This window comes from Notothenia rossii (assembly GCF_949606895.1).
Source record: "Notothenia rossii genome assembly, chromosome: 1".
NCBI classification, from domain to species: Eukaryota; Metazoa; Chordata; class Actinopteri; order Perciformes; family Nototheniidae; genus Notothenia; species Notothenia rossii.
Window position 1 is genome coordinate 22,539,802 of NC_136912.1, and position 22,232 is coordinate 22,562,033.

The 22,232-nt window shown below is 43.9% G+C and overlaps 1 protein-coding gene and 1 long non-coding RNA gene across 3 annotated transcripts in view; one reads left to right on the forward strand and one right to left on the reverse strand.

The window, feature by feature from the left end:
* Window positions 1-3,486: 3,486 nt before the first annotated feature.
* Window positions 3,487-22,232, forward strand: part of klhl5 (kelch-like family member 5) — a 34,446-nt gene continuing 15,700 nt past the window's right edge. Inside the window, exons 1-2 of one of the 2 annotated variants that reach the window (XM_079647936.1) lie at window positions 3,487-3,892; window positions 17,363-17,551. In XM_079647936.1, the coding sequence (XP_079504062.1) occupies window positions 3,813-3,892; window positions 17,363-17,551 (269 nt within the window). In that variant the 5' untranslated portion in view covers window positions 3,487-3,812. Of the gene's footprint in view, window positions 3,893-11,542; window positions 13,119-17,362; window positions 17,552-22,232 lie in introns of those variants that run through there. The other variant, XM_079647935.1, reaches the window with a different exon arrangement.
* LOC307017979 lies at window positions 9,873-12,507 on the reverse strand. Its single transcript, XR_013802317.1, has 2 exons — window positions 12,419-12,507; window positions 9,873-11,544 (listed from the first exon to the last, which is right to left on the reverse strand). It is a non-coding gene; the product is annotated as an uncharacterized lncRNA (long non-coding RNA).

The following is a 22,232-nucleotide window of genomic DNA, read 5'->3' on the forward strand; positions in this document are numbered from 1 at the left end:
GTGTGGATATTCTTAGATGATCTCTGGTAGCCATTGTTCTTCTGTATCTGCTGCTGCTGTTGGAGGGCAGGGTATGATTTGTCGGGGGGTCAAATAATCTCATAACATCTGCTCATAAACTTCTGTTTGTCCTGCAGCAGCAGAATTAAATGTCATAGTTGAACAGGTGTGCACACCAAGGCCAAATGTCAGGCCCCGACAGATCAATGGCTGCTCACAAAAGATGTATGTGTGTGTGTGTGTGTGTGTGTGTGTGTGTGTGTGTGTGTTTGGGCAGGGGATGAGGTAACAAGGACTTTGATTAGACTGGATAAAAGCCAAAAGCCATTTTTTCAGCTGCGCCTGCTCCCATCATAATCCTCTTCATGCTCTTGGGTTACTAAACAGATGCATACTGCCAAATGTAACCACATTTGGCAGTATGCATCCTTTATTATTTTCCCTCCCTGCTTTTCTCCTCTTGGGCAATTAGAGGAACCAGAGCTAGCAAGCCAGAGGATAGCCATTATGTCGTGTTGTGTGTATACCCATGTGATGTGCTTCAGGGCAAAAAGAGAGAAACCATTTTCTCTTCCCACAGCAACAGGAATGGATCAAAGTAATTGGACAGTTTTGTTTACACCTGGGCAGTGCAAAGCTTTATGTGCTTATAAGTGTACGTGTATTTGTGTGTGTTTGTGTGCTTTCTATGCCCCCAAGACCGAAAACGCTTTGCATACAACAGCACACATCTTTTCAAACACACACACACACACACACACACACACACACACACACACACACACACACACACACACACACACACACACACACACACACACACACACACACACACACACACACACACACACACACACACACACACACACACACAATCAGTAAAAAAATGTCTCTACATTAGTGTTGAATAAAACATGGTAGTAAAAGTGTGTCAAAGTCTCAGGGCAGAGGGAACAAGATGGAGGGTTTCTGCTCCAATATAATATCAGAAAGGAAGTGTGCATGCCTTCCTGTAAGGGCAAGGAAAAGATGTTACAGAGAGCAGTCTGGGTGTTTTGTTGCTTTGCTGCTCTGTTCTCATCTCTAGTATCTCACAGGCTTTTTAGTTAACTTCCTTTCGGTCTCATTCTCAGTCTGTCTGGCTGTCTGTGTTGCTTTTCCTCCCACTCATTACAATCTGCTGTATCTGCGCTCAAAAGCCTCTACTAGTCGCACACACAAGACACACCTAATTAACGCAGGTCTTTCTCACACAGTACACCCATCTCTTGCAAGGGGGAGGATAGCAAAATAAATGAGAGAACAAGGGTAATGGATGGGAGAGGAGTGGAGGAGGAAATTAGTAAATGGACAGAGGAGGTTATTACAGGGTGTGATCAAAAGAGGGACAGAAAAGAGGAGCAGGCATAACAGAAATGTATGAGCTGCTCCACTGATCAGCCGGCCGACACTGATCGCTCTGATTGTGGCAAATTGAATCCCTTCTGAACTTTTCTGCATTTTTTTGTGTCTGATGATAAAATTCGCTGATGGAAAGATATTGAGCTTAATTCATTCTTTTATCTCTCCTATTACTGTAGTTACTTTTGGGGAAACAGGGACGACATATAAAACACACACACACACACACACACACACACACACACACACACACACACACACACACACACACACACACACAAACACACACACACACTGACCACAGAGAAAGCTGTCGTTAATCTGTGTGGTTCTTCTATTGATTGATGTGATGAAGGTTGTTTTGCATCTAATTCACATTAGACAAACACCAACGGGGTATTTCTGTACTTGTGAGGACCCTCATAAACATAGCCCATTTCCTAACACCTTACCCTAACCTTAAAGGGTAACACCATTAATTTTGCACTCTAAGTCTATTACCATCTCTTTGGAAGCACTACTGTGAATGTAAAAAAAAACATTGTAATAAGTATTTTGTCGCCCAAGAGGGAGCTGCACAAAATCTGCAAAATTGCTTCTTCACTTGGACATTATTCAGAGCAGAAGACTACAAGTTTGAAAAATATAAAAAATAAACTGTTGGTGTGGGTTCAGAAATAAGTGAGCTCCAAATGTCAGATTTAGGTTATCAGCTTGAAGTTGAGTCTACATTTCATCACTTGAGATGCATTGCTGGTACTATAGGAACTTGATTTCAACAAAAAGGAACAACGCATGTACAAAAATAAAATCTTTATCCCAGTTTCTGCTGCATCGAATTTAGACCCTTTTTAAAAATGTGTCCATCACAAGTGTTCATATGAGTGCAATGCTAAATGGGTGGAGTAATCTAAGCCCTAACCCATAAATACCAGCTGCCTAGCCCTGAATTAAACCTTAACCTAATTCTCACCTCTTAAACGTCTTAACTTCTTAGAGCCAGGTTTTTACCAAACGGCCATTTTGAAGGTCCCACCCAATTACTACATTTTTCAAAATGATCTCACTTCCACGGTCTAACACTCAAATAAGTCAAGACAAAAAAAGACATACAAGCAAACATACACACACAAAGACTTAAAAAGACATGTTCAGACATCGTGTCTCCTCTCATGCAAGCCTTGATGCCCGTGAAATACATTTTCAGTTTAATAACATTGAATATTGTGCCTCCAGATCAATTTAATTCCAATCAAACACGCTCCCTCCTTCTCGTTCATGTGTTGGGAGGAGCCGGCGTGTTGTTGTGGAGAAGTAATTATTTGCTTGGCCAGTCTGAGCCTGCTTTGAGTCTCAAGGACGGACTCGCCTGCAGCTACAGTACCAACCAACACTGCGATCACAAAACGGAAATTGGCAGTGAGGGTGTGTAAAAGCGTGTGTGTGTTTTGTTTTTCTGTGTGTACGCTGAAGGGGCCGTGACTTGAATCACGGTGTGTCCTTGTGTTTTTTGTGTGTATGCATGCAGAATGTATAGTGTGGCTCATATCTTTCAGAGCTGTGTTGGTATGTTTGTGTGTGTGTGGGCATATACTCGCGTCGGGATGTGTGTATGCCTGTGAGCCTGTGTAGAGCAATGGCTCGTTCCTGCAGGTCTCCACCTTAGGGAATCACAGCCCCACCATAACGTATACACACACACACACACACACACACTCTTTTGTCACACTATAAAAACTGGGATGGGGAGCAGGAAATTGAGGTTGGAAAGGAGATTGGGGAGAAACTGGGAGCGTGTGGGTGGGGAGGAAAGGAGGGAAGAGAAGGTTTCAAAACAGCACAATGTGGGGAAGACAGAAAGAAGGAAGAGAGAGGAAATATAAAGAGCTAGAATGATAGAGATTGGAAGGAGGCCAATTGAGGAAGAACATCTGTCATGAGAGATGAACTGATCATCACGGAAGGGCCAGACAGATAATGTTTCACTTTCTGGCCCTATAAAATATGTTTTTACGACGGCTTTCCCCAGTTGACTGCTACCTGTTTTTATATGGCTCTGTATTTGTATTTATGTGTGTGTGGGTGGTACAGCGTATTCAAAACATGCATGCTGCCATTTGTGTGACGTGTGCTGGTGTCCATGCATGTGTGAATGTCCATAAACAGGATGATTATCGAGTGTAAAGTGTGTGTGAAAAGGATTTCATGGTGTCATTTTCTTTGGTGTGTTTTTCTGAGTTTCTGTGTGTGTGGGTGCATCCAGTGTGGTGTGCAGCTGTAAAGCTGTGCCAGAGAGTTTTGAGTGATTGCCTTGGACTACCACAGCCAAGAGACCAATAACAGGAGGCGGCTCAAGAAGGCTCCTGCCAAGTGACCAATGATTAGATCCAACAGAAGGACACCAGAGCTGAATGGCCCGTCATTCCTCGGCTTCATTTCTCCTCAGAGCCCAATTCCAAGCCTCCCCGAGAAACTGGACGGCTTTTCTATCGTGAGTGTTTCAGAAATGCATTGGTTTACACCCTGGGTCTTTAGTTGTGTTCAGGGCTCCGTAGCAGGGAGAGCATGTGGTTGGAAAGCGTGCTATGATTGGAAATGATAAAGTGTGTTTAGTTCAATCAGTTAGGGTTTTTACAAGAAATTATCTAAACAGGATGTGGTAAATATTGCTCATGAAGCTCTCTGCTAACTCTTATGTTATTTCTCTGCCTGGGTTATAGTTGTCAAGCCTACTTGGTGTGTGTGTGTGTGTGTGTGTGTGTGTGTGTGTGTGTGTGTGTGTGTGTGTGTGTGTGTGTGTGTGTGTGTGTGTGTGTGTGTGTGTGTGTGTGTGTGTGTGTGTGTGTGTGTGTGTGTGTGTGTGTGTGTGTGTGTGTGTTTAGTGTCCAAAGGTGATCATACGAGAAAATGCTTTGTTCTTTGCCTTGCAATAGGTTGGTAGTGTCAATCAGACAAGATGCGGAGATTTATTAAGACATTGTGCATTTTTGCTTATGGCTTAGTCATCGAGATATGTATATAAGAAGAAGACTTCTGCTTAGTGTATGAGTAGATTCACCCCAAAACCCCAATCTTCCTGTTTTTATTGTGGCTCTCTTCATCTGTTCATGTACCAAAATACATAACTGATATTGCACCATGTGTGTAATTCTCAGTAATAACACTCCAGACTTGTACTGTTCAGGCAGTAAGACCCTCGACCCCCTTAAGACCAGAAAGGTAGGCACAGGTGTGTGCTGTAGGTTTAAACATAGGGTAAACGGAGAGTAGAGGAAAATAACAATCTGGTGAATTCAGAGAAGTACATTACTAAAGCGGTAAAAGACAAACTTTACGATATTATGATATCCACAACATAAAACGGTAACTTGTGCCATATGAGGATATCAATATTATATAGATACATACAGAAGGGGCTGGTAAAATAAGATTTTCTTCTTCTTGTAAAGTGTACATGTTTTGTTTTAAAATAACTGCCATGTGTGGAATAAACAAATAAACCAAAAGAAAACAAAAAAAGGAATGTCTCAGGCCTGACTCAGACCTTTTTTATTAAAGTCCCATCTAGGAATATTTTTGATCAAGGTTTTATTATTTAATGTAATCTAATCCCAATAACCCAACAACTGTTATGCACCATAAGAGACTTGAAGAACAAGAAATGCACAAAAAAAATCAAGTTTAAGGTTTAAATATCATGGGGTTACGGTTGTAGCCATCCATCCATCCATCTTCTCCCGCTTATCCGTGGTCGGGTCGCGGAGGTAGCAGTTCCAGCAGAGAGCCCCAAACTTTCTTTTCCCTGGCCACATCAACCAGCTCTGACTGGGGGATCCCAAGGCGCTCCCAGGCCAGAGAAGAGATATAATCCCTCCATCTGGTTCTAGGTCTACCCCTTGGTCTCTTCCCAGCTGGACGTGCCTGGAACACCTCCCTAGGGAGGCGCCCAGGTGGCATCCTAACTAGGTGCCCGAACCACCTCAACTGGCTCCTTTCGACGCGAAGGAGGAGCGGTTCAACTCCGAGTCCCTCCCGGATGACCGAACTTCTCACCTTATCCCTAAGGGAGACACCAGCCACCCTGCGGAGAAAACCCATCTCGGCCGCTTGTACCCGCGATCTCGTTCTTTCGGTCATGACCCATCCTTCATGACCATAGGTGAGGGTAGGAACGAAAATGGCCCGGTAGACAGAGAGCTTTGCCTTTTGGCTCAGCTCCCTTTTCGTCACAACGGTGCGGTAAAGAGACTGCAGTACCGCTCCCGCTGCTCCGATTCTCCGACCCATCTCACGCTCCATTGTTCCCTCACTCGAGAACAAGACCCCGAGATACTTGAACTCCTTCACTTGGGGTAAGGACTCATTCCCTACTTGGAGTGGACAGTCCATCGGTTTCCTGCTGAGAACCATGGCCTCAGATTTGGAGGTGCTGATCCTCATCCCAGCCGCTTCACACTCGGTTGCGAACCGATCCAGTGAGTGCTGAAGGCCGCAGACCGATGAAGCCATCAGAACCACATCATCTGCAAAAAGCAGTGGTGCAATCCTTAGTCCACCGAACTGCAGACCCCCTCCCCCACGACTACGCCTCGAAATCCGATCCATGTATATTACAAACAGGATTGGTGACAAAGCGCAGCCCTGGCGGAGGCCAACCCTCACCTGAAATGGGTCCGACTTACTGCCGAGGACCCGGACACAGCTCTCGCTTTGGGAGTACAGAGATTGGATGGCCCTGAGTAGAGACCCCCTCACCCCATACTCCCGCAGCACCTCCCACAGTGACTCCCTTGGAACCCGGTCATATGCCTTCTCCAAGTCTACAAAACACATGTAGACTGGATAAGCATACTCCCAGGCACCCTCCAGGATCCTTGCGAGAGTAAAAAGCTGATCCGTCGTTCCACGACCAGGACGGAATCCGCATTGTTCCTCCTCAATCTGAGGTTCGACAATCGGCCTGACCCTCCTTTCGAGTACCTTAGAGTAAACTTTCCCGGGGAGGCTGAGTAGTGTGATGCCTCGGTAATTGGCACACACCCTCTGATCCCCCTTTTTGAAAAGGGGAACCACCACTCCGGTCTGCCACTCCTTCGGTACTGTTTCCGACTTCCACGCAACGTTGATGAGACGTGTCAACCATGACAGTCCCTCAACACCCAGAGCCTTCAGCATTTCTGGGCGGATCTCATCCACCCCCGGGGCTTTGCCACTGTGAAGTTGTTTGACGACCTCAGTGACCTCCCCCCGGGAGATTGGTGTCGATCCCCCTTCATACTCCAGCTCTGCCTCTAACATAGAGGGCGGAGTTGTCGGGTTCAGGAGTTCCTCAAAGTGCTCCTTCCAACGCCCTAACACTCCATCAGTTGAGGTCAACAACGTCCCATCCTTACTGTACACAGCTTGGATGGTTCCCTGCTTCCCCCTCCTGAGGTGTCGGACAGTTTTCCAGAACAACTTTGGTGCCGCCCGAAAGTCTTTTTCCATGTCTTCTCCGAACTTCTCCCACACCCGCTGCTTTGCCTCGGCCACGGCTGAGGCTGCTGCCCTTCGGGCCTGTCGGTACCTTGCAACTGCCTCGGGAGTCCCCCGGGATAACAAATCCCTGAAGGCCTCCTTCTTCAGTCGGACGGCTTCCCTGACCACCGGTGTCCACCAGGAGGTTCGAGGGTTACCGCCCCTTGAGGCACCTAGGACCTTGAGACCACAGCTCCCCGCCGCGGCTTCGGCAATAGAGGCTTTGAACACCGACCACTCTGGTTCAATGTCCCCAACCTCCACAGGAATGCCCGAAAAGCTCCGCCGGAGGTGTGAGTTGAAGGCCTCCTGAACTTGGGCCTCCTCCAGACGTTCCCAGTTCACCCGAACTACACGTTTGGGCTTACCAGGTCTATCCAAAGGCTTCCCCCGCCACTCGACCCAACTCACCACCAGATGGTGATCAGTTGACAACTCCGCCCCTCTCTTTACCCGAGTGTCCAAAACATACGGCCTCAGGTCCGATGATACGATAACCAAATCGATCATGGACCTTCTGCCTAGGGTGCTCTGGTACCACGTACACTTATGAGCATCCTTATGTTCGAACATGGTGTTTGTTATGGCCAATCCATGACTAGCACAGAAGTCCAGTAACAAACCACCACTCCGGTTCAGATCAGGGGGGCCGTTCCTCCCAATCACTCCCCTCCAAGTGTCTCCATCATTGCCCACATGTGCGTTGAAGTCTCCCAGCAAGATTAAAGAGTCCCCTTCAGGAGCCCCATACAGGACTCTTTCCAGGGTCTCCAAGAAGGCCGTATACTCTGAGCTGCTGTTGGGTGCATAAGCACACACAACAGTCAGAGTTTTCCCCCCCATAACCCGCAGGCGTAGGGAGGCAACCCTCTCGTCCACTGGGGTAGACTCCAACAACGAAGCACCCAACCGGGGACTTGTGAGTATCCCCACACCCGCCCGGCGCCTCACACCTTGAGCAACTCCGGAGAAGAATAGAGTCCAACCCCTATCCAGAAGTAAGGTTCCAGAGCCGACGCTGTGCGTAGAGGTGAGCCCAACCAGATCCAACTGGTAACGCTCCACCTCCCGCACAAGCTCCGACTCCTTCCCCCCCAGAGAGGTGACGTTCCACGTCCCCAAAGCCAGCTTCTGTCGCCCGGGTCTGGTCCGTCGAGACCCTCTGCCTTCACTGCCACCCTTCTGGCAGCGCACCCGACCCCATTGCTGTTTCCCGTAGGTGGTGGGCCCGCGGGACGGAGAAGCGGACGTGTTGCCCACGTTGCCTTTTCGGGCTGTGCCCGGCCGGGCTCCGTGGCAAGCCCGGCCACCAGACGCTCGCCGACGAGTCCTCCTTCTGGGCCTGGCTCCAGAAGGGGACCCCGGGCTTCCTCCGGGCCGGGTATCCTCACTTCGTGTGTCGTCTTTCATGAGGTCTTTTGAACCAATCTTAGTCTGGCCCCTTGCCTGAGACCAATTTGCCATGGGAGACCCTACCAGGAACACAAGGTTCCAGACAACACAGCCCCCAGGTTCATCAGGGCACACAAACCTCTCTACCACGGTAAGGTGCTGGTTCTTCAGAGAACGGTTGTAGCGTCCTCTCTTTTTACAGATGTCAAGAAAGACTGCCAAATTGCATAGAATCTCAGAGCAGAGCCTTGGAGAAATCTTATCTTCTTTTGCTTAAGATATTTTTTAATCTCTTTGATCCAATAAGAAAGAGTGAGAGTCATTATAAAACAATAGCTTTTTGTACGTCGACCGGCTGCTCCTCACAGCTCCAAACATCGGCGTAAATTCCCAAATATGCGTTATTTTGTTGAACTAATCGCATATTGGTAATATAAATGGATACTATCTTGCCTGAAAAAGTGACATAACTTCATAGCAGTTCATTTGACAGCTTATAAACACTTTCATTGGAAATAAAGGTTCAGAAAGCTGGCGACCCTCATTAAAATATATGCACTTACGCTCTAAATGGAAATGCTAACACAAAATATAGCATTGTGGAATCGCCCTAGATCAGACAAAGAATAAGGTAAATAGACAGGAAGTCTGATCAACACCACTATGGCCCTTGGTTGTTAAACTTGGTGTGACTGCCTTTAATTGATCTGCTTTCCAGTAGCACACACTGAGTTGTGTTGGAGTGTAATTTCTCTTTTCTTGTGTATGTATAGAGGGACTTTAGCCCATTATAGTGCTAGAGGACAGATTGGTTTTCTTTAGCACTCATTTTCTTCAGAACGTTATTTTCCAAAGCAAAATGTAATGTAAATTGTTTTGAAGCATGCATTTATCATGTTAAGCCCCAAACCTGTTTTAAGGTCTCAGGCTCGAAAATGACATTCCCAGAAGAAATGACAGGGGTACATTTTACCCCTTTTTAAAAGGGGTAAATTAATCATATTTTTTCTCAAAGCAATGATAAACCTGTGAGTTGGATGTAGAACAGTCAGAATCAATATAGCATTTTTTTATTTTAAAGTAAATTCAGATTGAACAAAATTTTAATTATAGTGTCCGTCCAAAAGAAAAACATTACTGAAAACCACCCTTGAATGATGGGATCGGAGACTAAAAGCTTTAGGAATCCAAACTATAACATATAATAAGTATACCCTGTATCAAGATTGAAGCAAAACAAGTGACATTTGACCTTTCTAGAGTGGTTTAGCAACAACAACAAAAAACACCTCTGGGGTTATTAGGGTGGATTTGCCGTTTCTCTGGAACCCATTGGTCGATTTTGATGATTGACACCTCTTGTCAACCGTTAGAGCCAATAGAATCGAGGGGGAGATCCTAAATCCACATGCACGTTAAACATTGAGGAGTGAGAGTGATGCACACGCAGTTTGCACAAACCGAAAGCTTTGTTACACTCTGAAAACTGAAAACTAGGTTTATTGATGATGGATTATCAGTAATCATTTCAAAATGACACAGACACATTGGATTAACCTTCATCAGCGTTTTTATCATTTTAATGCCATTGAACACAACTTTTGATCAGAACAAAAGCAAAGGTAAAAGTATTTGCCGTTTGGCTCAGTAAAGCTACGTTTTGTGATGTCTGGGTTTGCTTCCCCCTTTTGATCGCACAGTGATGATGCTAATACTTCTAGAATCTGTGGATTTCTACCGTGAGTTCTGTGCTAAGTGCGTTAGCCTTTTTTCGCTCAGGGCTAATTCAGAGTTTCGGCGTTAGACTTGTGTTTCGTTTAGCTAAAAATGGTTCATATCGTCAGTTAGCTGAGTTTCTTCCCGTTAAGTGGATATGACACATTCATAGTTTGTTAAATGTTAAGAAACCCCGCTGTTTCTTGCAAGATATTGCGTTTTGCCGGCGGGGGCATGGGGCTTAACAGGTTATTCTAAGGGTTTTGTCTTATTTGGTTTTTAATTACTACTCTGTACGTTTTAGTTCTAGTATTTTCTCAGACTGTATAGTTCCTTCTTTTTGTTTACCCAAAAAAAAAGTCCTTCTTAGAATTTGTGATGCTTAACCGTGTCTGCTGCTTCATACTTGCAGATTGGGAATAATGATTGCTAACGAAATGAAGAAGATGGGGTTTACTGCGTGTGTAAAAGAGGAAGCCTTTATAGAAAAACAAGGTTAAATACACAGACACCTTTTATAAATAGAAAATAAATAGAACATTTAAATATTGACTCCTCCCTGCATTAGAGTTATAATGTTTACAGATTGGTGATGATTTAACTGTATGGTTTATTCGGATGATTTTGTTGGTTTTATCATCTGTACCTGTTTCTTCTTTGTCTGTGCTATTGTAGCATAACTCTCATTAGTTAGTGTTATAAGCTATGAAGCAGTTTTGTTGTTGTTTTGGTATGTTAAACTTACATAGCTCAGTTTATCAGATAACAGTTTAGTTATGCAGGACTCAGGAGTCCCCAATGATGGACACACAGTGTGTGTGTATTGAGTTGTAGAATTGATCAGATAGAGCAGCAGGGTGGTCCTGCATATAGTTGTCAGTACATCCTGAAGAAAAGCCCATGTGAAATCTGGCATAAATAAGCAGTAAGAGTTTAATCTGCTGTATTCATCGGCTCCGTTCAGTCTTTAATTCATGGGTAAAATGAGTCAGGCCTAGCTGTTGGTCTACGGGGCCAATTTATGAGCAACACATCTTCCGTCTGTATAATTCACAAACTGACCTCGGCTGTTTGACTCATTGATTTTTGCTAGAGTGGGTCTCCTAAAGCATCCCTCCCCTCCTGTTGGTGGGACTTCGTCCAGGAACCACTGTGTTCCGGCTCTGTGGCTCGGGCACATGCTGTGGTCGTCACAGGGTTATTGGGAAGGTGAGGAAGGCTCTGGCTGGCTGGTCTGCTGGGTGCTCCGGGTTTCTGGATGTGGATGGCTCCCACAGGACCTGCTCCCACTGATCATTACTGTCTATGAATAGCTGCTGCATTGCAGATGGAGGGAGGAGAAGGAAAGGTACACGGGAGGAAATTATGGAATGGGTAGAGAAGAGCTAATGGGTTGTGGAGAAATGGGGAATAAGGAGGTATGTATTTATGTTTTTTGTGCGCATGTGGGGAGAACAATTTCATTTTCAAGGATACTCAGGTCCCCCACTGTTTTCAATTTCCTGTTTTCAATAGCTGCTGAAAATAAAAATCAGCACATTAGAACACAAAAACAGCCAATTGTCGTCAGATTACTAAACAAAGTGTGTGTGTGCAAGTGAGAGACAGAGAGAGAAATGTTTTCGGTGAATGACTGAAAACAGCCAGACAGGGTGGAAAAGAAGATGATGAAGAGGATGTGTCCTCCGCCTTCTTATTGCTGAGCAGCCTCAGGAACCACCATGTTCACTTATTATGCGATGAACACATTCATAGGACACTGCCATTTTAATTCACTGAAGTCTGTATCCTACATTTAATCAAAGACTGAGATATTCCTTTTTTCATCACCAACATTAGCTTTGACCTAAAACCAAATCGTATCCTAAAATGGAATGGCTAACGGGGATCTACTTCTGAGATTTAACTCCAACTTGACTTTGTAAACAAATTAATGTCCATATCTGAGTAATGCCGGGCTAGAAAAAGGGGATTTTTGATTTTGTCGATTCCTCTGATTCAGGCAATACAAAAAACGCACATTCAGACTCACACAGAAAAGATAAATATCACCCTTGTTATGAGAAACATGTTGCCAATATAGATTGACTGGTGGGTTCCACCGACTCTTCAGTTATTTGATCGATTGTCTGGCCTTTTTGATGATGATGTTGATGATGATGATGAAAAGTAATTACCATTTCGCTCTGCTACAAAATTCCTGTGGCCTAAACTGGCAGAAATGTGACATTATTTTGCCCTTGTGGCAAATGTTTGAGGTTTGGTTTCTGCATGAAAATGCTTTGGCACTAAGGTTAAAACTCAGACCTCTCGCTCTCTCCTCTCTCTCTCTCCGTCCCTCTCTCTCTCTATCTCTCTCATAAATATATACTCTCGGCTTCATTCCACTCACTTCGTCCAGTCGCGGTTAACGGACGCGCGGTTGCTAGGAGCTTTAACGGCAGAGCGGCACGGGCTCTCCCCCGCCATTTCCTCGTGTCGAGCCCTGGAATGTCGAGTAGCGGCTCGGGCTCTTCCTCGCGGAAGGAGTTCGATGTGAAACAAATCCTCAGGATCCGATGGAGGTGGTTCGGTCACCCCTCGGTCCCTCCGCCTCAGTCCCCGCCGCTGGGAGACTACTTCGCCGGGAGGAGGGCGGGTGGCACCTCCGGAGATGGACCTTCAGTAAGCGGCTCTAGCACCTCCAATTCAGCCAGCGCGAACCCTAGCTCCGAGAGTCACAGCGGGCTGGTGGCTAGCGGCAGCGCCGGGTCTAACCTGTGTCACGGTGCCAACAGAAAGTTTGGTGATCCGCCCGGGAGTCGTGGCGGTCCGGGTGGAGCGGCAGCAGGAGCCACGGGGAGCTCCTGTCCCCGGTCCTTCAGCCAGCCAGAGTGCAGGAGCCCCTCTGCCGCGCTGTCGTGGGTCTCTCCGCCGCCTCATCGTCGCTCCCGTCCGGGTACGAGCATGGATCCCCCCGGAGAGGCTCCGGTGCTGCCGCTGGTACCCGAGCCACCCGCTCCTGTCAGCGTGGAGGAGGAGGCGCAGGCACTGGCAGCTTCGGGCACCGAGGAGAACAATAACCACTTGGAAACCGACTCCAGCTCCTGCAGGTAGGAGCGGGCTCGGATTGGTTAATATGTGTTAAATGTCTGTCTCGGGACATTGTAGCTCAAACTAAAGTTGTAGGGCAGAAAAAAAGTCAGTAATGTTCTCAATCTCAAAACCCAACTCCCTAAAGTTAGGGCAAGAACATCTCCACTGGTTGACTAAGCTTTTACAGGAAAGCAAATGGGTGTTTTATAATTTAATGAATCATTCTGCTTTATCTTCAGAAGTTGTAGATAACTGACATTAATTCGTCATCATTGCTGGAAGGTGCACTTTGTGGTTATGTTATGTGGATTAACTGAGAAAGAAGCTAGTCACAGAGTATAATGCAGCAGTCGAGGGCCATAGTACAGACAGACAGACAGAGAGAGGAAAATGATGGCTGAGTATCCTACCTTTGGGACAGCATGTGGTCCACTGATTTCTCCCCTCAACCTCCTAATGAGGCTCCAAGAAAAAGCTCTTAGAAAACACAAACGCACACTCTTGTAAATATGGGATTTTCAGAGTCAAATTAACAATATGACTCCAGGGCTCCTCATATAGCTAGATACTACACTTGACATTTATATTGTTTTGTCTTCAGTGACTGATTATCTTAAGCTTAAAGCCTTCACAAATCCTCAGTGCTTTGCATGTTTATGTGCACACGCGTGATGGTGTGTTATGCATTGGTGTGGCCATCCAGCTGTTGTGTTGTAAAAATGGCATTAAAATATTAGTTGCCATAGAGACAGCAAATCAAGCCAATTAGGGCATCAGAACTCCTGTCGAAGAAGATTTATGTTTTTTTTATGATGCAGCTGTAAATGTGATAGAGTAAAGGGAAATACAGACTGTGTGTGTGTGTGTGTGTGTGTGTGTGTGTGTGTGTGTGTGTGTGTGTGTGTGTGTGTGTTTTTACTATACTCGCATAATGATGCATCTGAGCCTCTTATTATACACTGTGTTCCCAAGACACGTCAGAAAATATAAATGATTCATACTGTAGGACATGCACACACTCTCACACTTTAGAACAGCTTTCTTTGGGAGCAAAACCTGATGTATTGTTTTAAATTGATTAATGTTGGAAGTGCTCACAATTTCACAGCATGTGTATGATTGTGAGACAGAAACAAATAAATGGAAAGAAAAATGTGTTTTGAAAAATGTCTTCTTCGTCTCTTCAGTGATGATGTCTGGCAGGGCGGAACATGTGTAACCTCTGCTTAATAGTAATGCATATTTACACCCCAGCCTCATTTACATAAGCAAAGACAAATCATGAAACTTGAATATAATTTGGTTATGTATTGTGCATGTGCATGGAAGTAGCCATGTCCCTCCCTGCATGGTGGTTGCCATACCAACACAGCTATTTCTAATGTCTATAGCTAACATGGGCAGTTCTGTGCATCACATTTTTGGGTGATTTCTGTATGAATTCATCCCCTCCCTCTGAGAGCTCCTGTGTACAGCATGATATTCCAACAACGAGTGGCAGCATCCCAAGTGGGATCATGGAGAGGGACACACACTAAATCCCAGAGTGGCTGAAGGCTCGGCTCGACTCCACTGATCTCCTCCTCTCCTTTTTTACTTTTCACCCCACCCAGCTCCCCCCCTCCCCCTTTAATCCTGGTGTGCCTCCCTTACTCACTCTCTCTCCCCCTCTGTCCCGTGTTCATCTCTGCCCAGGTCCATTCATTTTCCCTCTCTTTTTTATCCCTTTTTTAATGTGTTGGGAAACAAGAGTTTGTATGTGTGTCACGGAGCGGGTTACGTGTGTGTGTGTGTGTGTGTGTGTGTGTGTGTGTGTGTGTGTGTGTGTGTGTGTGTGTGTGTGTGTGTGTGTGTGTGTGTGTGTGTGTGTGTGTGTGTGTGTGTGTGTGTGTGTGTGTGTGTGTGTGTGTGTGTGTGTGTGTGTGTGTGTGTGTGTGTGTGTGTGTGTGTGTGTGTGTGTGTGTGTGTGTGTGTGTGTGTGTGTGTGTGTGTGTGTGTGTGTGTGTGTGTGTGTGTGTGTGTGTGTGTGTGTATACACAGTGGTGTTAGTGTACTTGCCTGGTGCAGGGCTTTAAAAAAAATCGGGCTGCATGGTGTTGCCCCAGACCCTAGACATATTCTCTCTCTGTCAATGTTGAGTGCCTGCCAGGCTCAATTAAGGGGACTGGAAGGCAGCCTTCCCCCACTTCAAAGCCATCTCCTCTGGCAGTATTTAGCCACGTTCGTTTGTTACATACACACGTTCCGTTCGGCCCAGACACTCAAATACACACACACTCAAACACACACACACCCTCAGTAGGACAGGAAAGCTAGCCAAAAAGCCTCCTTGGAGGGTTAGATTAGGATAGGGGAGAGAAGACTGAGGTAAAGATGGATGATAGGATGAGGTGGAATGAAGTGAGTGATGGATGAGATTATCTGAAGATATAAAAGTGAGGACGGGAGGCGGCTAGAGAGGAGCAGAGGACACAGGAAGATCACTCCTGCTATAGCACATCAGCAGCCAGCACACACACACACACACACACACACACACACACACACATCTAATTGTGTGCATGAATACACACAATGAATGCCACGTAAACCAGTGTTTACTAAGAACCGTTCTTATCAGTGAGAACATTTTTTAATTCAGCTCATTTCATTTTTAAGAGCTCAAAATGATTAATATATGTATTTTTCAACTGTTTGGACAAAATACTTTGATATCCGGTTTATAACAATTTATAGGGCTGACTATTGAGAAATGCTTAATGCTCCACATTGTTTACCAGCTAGTCACTAACTTTGTCTTTTTTACTTTTGGTGCCTGGCAGGTAGTGTACAGAAGGTTCATCTGACATTTTCTTGCATTAAAACTGAACTTAAAAGTATTGTTGCCAACTGTGAAATAAAAATATAATGATACTAAAATGCTTGACTTATTCTCATTCAATTAGGACTTTACTATTTAAAGATTATGACTTGTTTTATTTTGAACATTATCTGAAATCTTGCTGAAATGCATTTGAGTTTTAAAAATCTTTGTATATTAGTTAGAATTAATGAATATTTCATTGAGGTTCAAAGGTGCCATTTGGACATTTAGTAACGCTACTTCTGCAAACAAAAAGATATACATGAAGGGAAGAGTAAACATATCTGCATACATGTGTGTTGACTCAAAAGGATGAGTCGCCTAACTGCATTATATTTTATTTTGTTTTGAATTAAAACCTCCAACTTGAGTTTTATGTTTAATGTAAAAAAATAGAAAGAGGACACAATAGAGGCACTTTATTTCAGTTTTATAATCCTGTATTTTAATAGATTATGTTGTATTTATGGTGCACACAACCACATGTTCCACTCCCTTCCCGGAATCTAGGTCCTCATCTCTCTGCTTATTTCTGCGAAAATATGCCTGTGTAAAATTGTAATTTAGGACAGTTTGATTTGCAACATCGCAACCACTCACACACATACTTCCACTTCCCTAAAAGCGTGTGAATTGACTTTAACTGTAGAGATGAAATGATACAATCCGTGGAGTATCGGCTCATTTCCTATCTCTTTGTGCTGTAGGGCCAGTCCTGCCACTTCTGCTGCGAAATTAAAAATGGAAATACAGCCCAGGCTCTCATAAATTAAATGCTGGTTTGGGAGCAATGATGTCTTGTACCGGTAATTCACAGGGTAGCTATACTTCGGTCCTGTACTTTGATGAAGACACATGCACATACCATTTCACACACTCAAACCCTATCAGCTGGCAAAGGCAGAATAAGATATAGACCGCTCCGGGCTGCAACACTTCCACCAGTGAATAACGAATGTTGAAGCCATCCTGGCCCAAAACACTTCTTCATGTCTTGCTGATTGTAACGATACAAGGGAACTGTTTGTTATTAGGGAGCAATTACTGCACATCTATTGGCTCTGCTCCCTAAGCAATTTAATTGGCAGCTTTTCTTTTAAGTGAGCAAAATTTATCTGGCCATTAACTCCTGGTAATTAGACCATTATAGAGTTTTTTCGTCTGCTTCTGGCGACAAACTGTTACCCTGTTGAGAATAGAGGAAGAGAGCAAATATGTAGGAGGATGTGGCACAAGAAAAACAATGGCACATGGATGACCCCCAGCAGCTGGTGTAGCTCCACGCATCTGTCTCTTTGTCATGAATAAATTAAAAAGTAGCACCAGGAACACATGCAATCAAAGCTTATGTCTCTTTCTGTTTGTCCATGTGTTTGTGTAAATGTCCGTCTTTGACAGGACGTCCAACAGCAGCGCCACACTGTCCTCATGCGTGTCGATGGAGCCATGTGCATGTCCAGAGGATTGTATGTTCACGGCTCTGTCTCACGCCGATGTCACCTTCCGCAAAATGGAGGGCCACCTGAGGTCCCGGCAGCTGTGTGATGTCACACTGGTGGCTGGAGAAAGGCGGATACCTGCACACAGGTAAGAGCCAATGAAAATGAAGATGTTACACAAACATGCATATAAAAGACGTCACCTTACTACTTCTTTGATGGCACCCGGAGGATTGTTGACATCCACCTGGATCCATTTTCATCTGCTTCTTATATATAGACACATTGTCTTTTCTAGCATTTGGACTACCTATGTTATAAATGTATTATCTTTTTAATTTACACACAAAATCTATTGTATGTCTGTCCGTCCTGCAAGAGGGAGTTTTCTTCAGTTTTTTCCCCATTAACTGTGGGGTTTCTCTGGGAGTTTTCCATTGTCTGATGGAGGGTCCAACGACAGAGGGTGTCGTATTCTGTATAAACTATAATACCCCCCTCAGGCATGTAAAAATGTGTGGGCTGCAACTAATGGTTATTTCATTGTCGATTTAAAAGTATTTTGGTTTAATAGATCCTTTGTGCATATAAAAAAGATATTCCACTAAAAATGATTTTTTTTTAAACTTCACCAGTGTAAAAAATAAGAAATAATACCTCCTGTAATATTTGCAGAATGAACGATTAAATGAAAGCTCTAATCATCATCATAAGTTCATGTAATCCACTTTTGGGCCTAAATTTGCTGGAGACTTTGCAAAGCATACATAATCTATTTAGATCATACAATTGTCAGTTTTCAATTGAAATGCCATAAACGTGTTGGGTTTAGCTTCCTGGTTATAATTTGATGACGATGAATAGAGAAACAAAAATTGAATGAAAATGGAATGAACATAATTGATAGTTGCTGCCCTAAAACTAACATGTACATTTTGCTTTTTGCTATGTACACACATGCAGAAGCACTGCAATTGATCTTCATCAGCACTTATAAACATGTGCCTGTACACACACATTGACACACACACACACACACACATGAGGACACATGCTGCACACACAGGATACTGTTTGAAAATAAGCCACACACACACACACACACACACACACACACACACACACACACACACACACACACACACACAGTAGCAACACAGTCACGCTCATCTCATAAAAGTCCCTTTTATTTTCATAGTCTCTCTGTAACACATAGTCAACTGAGCCCATGAATCATGCATCACACACACACACACACACACACACACACACACACACACACACACACACACACACACACACACACACACACACACACACACACACACACACACACACACACACACACACACACACATGCTTGTCACCCGCCTCATAGTCACCACTATGCTGTTGCTCTCTGGGCATGTAGCCACAGGAGCAGCAGTAGGGTCCATCTGCACAGAGATGAGACAGAAGAGCGGTCCTCCACCAGCAGAAAGACTTCTTTGCTCTCACTGCCTTCCTCCTCTGCCTCGTTTGATTTAGTCCTCCAGGCACAGATGGTGACAAACAAAAGACCCAGCAGTACGGGAATGCTAATGGTGTATGTGAAAGAGTGTGTTTGCATCTGAAGTTGTGTTTGTGTACGGGAATAGGGGTGGGAGTAAGATGTTTTAAAGTGGGTGTTTTGTTTGCAATTGATTTATTGTATGTGTAGGATAAAACGCTTCTATGGGAACAAAAAAGACACCCTCTATCTCTCCCTCTTCCTCTGTCTTACATGTACACACAAAAGCACCTAAATGCTTAATAGGCCACTTGTGCTGTGTACAGCTGCAGATCTCTTGTGGAGTTTGTTTGTTTGTGCACTTTGAGTAAGACTCGTGCTTTATATGTTCTTTGAAATGTAGAGCTAAATTATACTGTTTGTCTCTAGGGCAGTGCCCTATACTAACACACTATCTTGCAAAGCTATTTTTGTACCCTCAAGTGGACACCTCTGTTGTGCTACCTCAACTGATTTCAGTTAAAAAGTTCAGAAACGTGTGTACTGTTGTTGTAGATCAATAGCTAGGCATTTGGGGCCCACTTTGTGCATACTGTGGTTCAGCTTTACTTTACTTGTCATATGTAGGTAAATGCAGGGTTGGCAGTCAAATTAAATATATTTGACGAGAGAACAGGGCCAAGTCACTAATAAGAGCACAAGTAAATGAGTCACTGAATGAATAAATGGATAAATAAAAGTTGTTAACCTTTTTATAAAATATAAATGTTTTGTCAGTTTTTAAAACAAAAATAAAAATATGTAAAAGAAACATTAGCGATAACATTTAGATGTTTGGCCGACATAATGTTAACCATGTTCACCAAATAAATTGAGCATTTTAGCAAGGGCCTTAAACCTCTACAGCATACAACACCCTGTATCCCTAGACTAAGAATTGGACAAGGAAAACCTCCTTCATAAAATCTTTAACGTTGAAAAATGGTAGAAACCTCAACATAGTGTTGGACGAACTAAAACTCTGGTCCAATTGATTACAATTCATTCTGAGGGGTGCATGGTGATCCAGCCGATAATCCTGTAGACATTTCACTTGGATATGGGATGACTTTAACCTGCTGGTGGCATAAGAACAAAAGTTTTTTAAGAAACATCCTCTGGGGAACAAAAATATCTTTGCCAAATGTTCAATCCGGACAGAAGTGGTAACAGACAAACCATGCTGCCATCTCCAGATCTATTCCATTTGTGTGCCTAAAAAGTGTATAAAATCATAATAGTTGAGTAAATCTCTCCTACCAGTCCTCCTATTGTTCCCCTCTCTGTTTTTCCAACCAGTCTGCACCAAGCAGCACATCCACACTCAAACACAAACAGACGCAGATCAGTTTCCAGCATCCTTCCTTTCCTGAGTCCAACTCGTCTGTTTCCTGCTCTCTTCCCTCTGCCGCTTTGTCTTCTCTGTGCCTTTCCATTACTGAGTGACACACTGTCTGTCATGTCTCTATCCTCTGCAAGGTGCATTTGCGTTTAAATAAGCCGGTACTGTATATAGCCTGTGTCGCACACCGCAAGTCAGACTTAGATCCACATGAAATATTAAGGAGTCAAAATACTGTGTGTGTGTGTGTGTGTGTGTGTGTGTGTGTGTGTGTGTGTGTGTGTGTGTGTGTGTGTGTGTGTGTGTGTGTGTGTGTGTGTGTGTGTGTGTGTGTGTGTGTGTGTGTGTGTGTGTGTGTGTGTGTGTGTGTGTGTGTGTGTGTGTGTGTGTGTGTGTGTGTGTGTGTGTGTGTGTGTGTGTGTGTGTGTGTGTGTGTGTGTGTGTGTGTGTGTGTGTGTGTGTGTGTGTGTGTGTGTGTGTGTGTGTGTGTGTGTGTGTCAGAGAAAGAGAGAGGAACAGATACCTGACTGGAATACTGGCAGAGCAGATTTCTCCTGACGATAGTGTTACTGTCTTTTTTTTACATTATTCCTGTAAACAAACACACGCCACTCTTTTCTGCTTCAGGCTATCTGTCAGGGTCCCAGTGTCACACTCGGTAATGAGGTTATACACATTTCCATACACACGTTAAATGTGAACACATGGTTACATATCTGTCAATCGCAACTTTAATGTGAGCTTTCTAACTTATCACCCATATTTAGATTAGGACATTAATAATACTTTACCCTGCGGTGATCTGGAGGTTGACTTTATGTGTCACTGCCATTTAGCATGTATTACACAGTCAACACCCCATACTCAAGGACAGAGCAAATGGTGAAAAATACAGATAATAAAAACAAATATCTTTTCGTAGCCGTTTATTACCTTGATATTTAGGTGTGTGTGTATTAATTTAAACATCACAATATTGCCAAGGGGTAATGGATTGTTGTTGTGGTGGGGAATTCATGGACTGTCTTTCCCAAATGACATTATAATTCCTCTCTGTCCTTTCTCTGACTTGCTCTCCTGTATACAACTTATCTTCTCCTCTTAGACTCTCTACCCTCTTCATTCTACATTGACCTAACATTACCATATTCCTCTCTCTTTCTCTCTCTCATCCTTGAGCTCAGCTGCTGTGATTGACACATGCAAATTGATAATCTCCTCTGTGGCTGCAGGGATTGGCATGTCTTTTATATACCATAGATAGAGCATACAGGGACTTGATCTGACTTGGGTAGTGTCTTATTTTAGCCTATATTGATTTGTTAAAGGACATTTTGAATTCTGTTTTAAAACGAGTGTAGATTTTTAAAAGGACATTAGGGGAAGAAACAGGCTCTTCTGTTACTGTATATCGTTGTCAAGCATCTGTTTAGTTTCAGAGATGGTCTAATGTGGCACCATTTTCAAAGATACATAATCCTAAACAGATGAAGTTAGGCCACTGTCCCATACGTCACAAGTTATGAATATGTGTATTAGATACCAAAAACAAACTGCTGTTGGGGGAACACATCTGAGCTCTTTATCCTCAATATGCTCACTGTGTACAAACATCTGGAGATGCCCGAGGCCCGTGCCAGGCTGTTGTTAGCACAGTTTTCTTCTTCTACCTCGAATCACATTTCCTCCGAGAGAGGAGATTACAATGATAGTGCCAATTGGAGGGAATTCATTTATTTAGAAGAATCAAGTGATTTATTGTTAAATGCAGATTCATTTTGAATCCTGTGTGGAGCACCAATGTAAAGATTTGATCCCATCTATTGCAGCAACAATAACAGTTTATTAACTTACTGTTTTTTCAATGACTTTTTTTGAGAGATAGAAAGCAGTAATGATAACAGGCACCATTAAACTAAACTTAAAAGTGTAATTTATTTCAGAAACACTTTTTGTTAT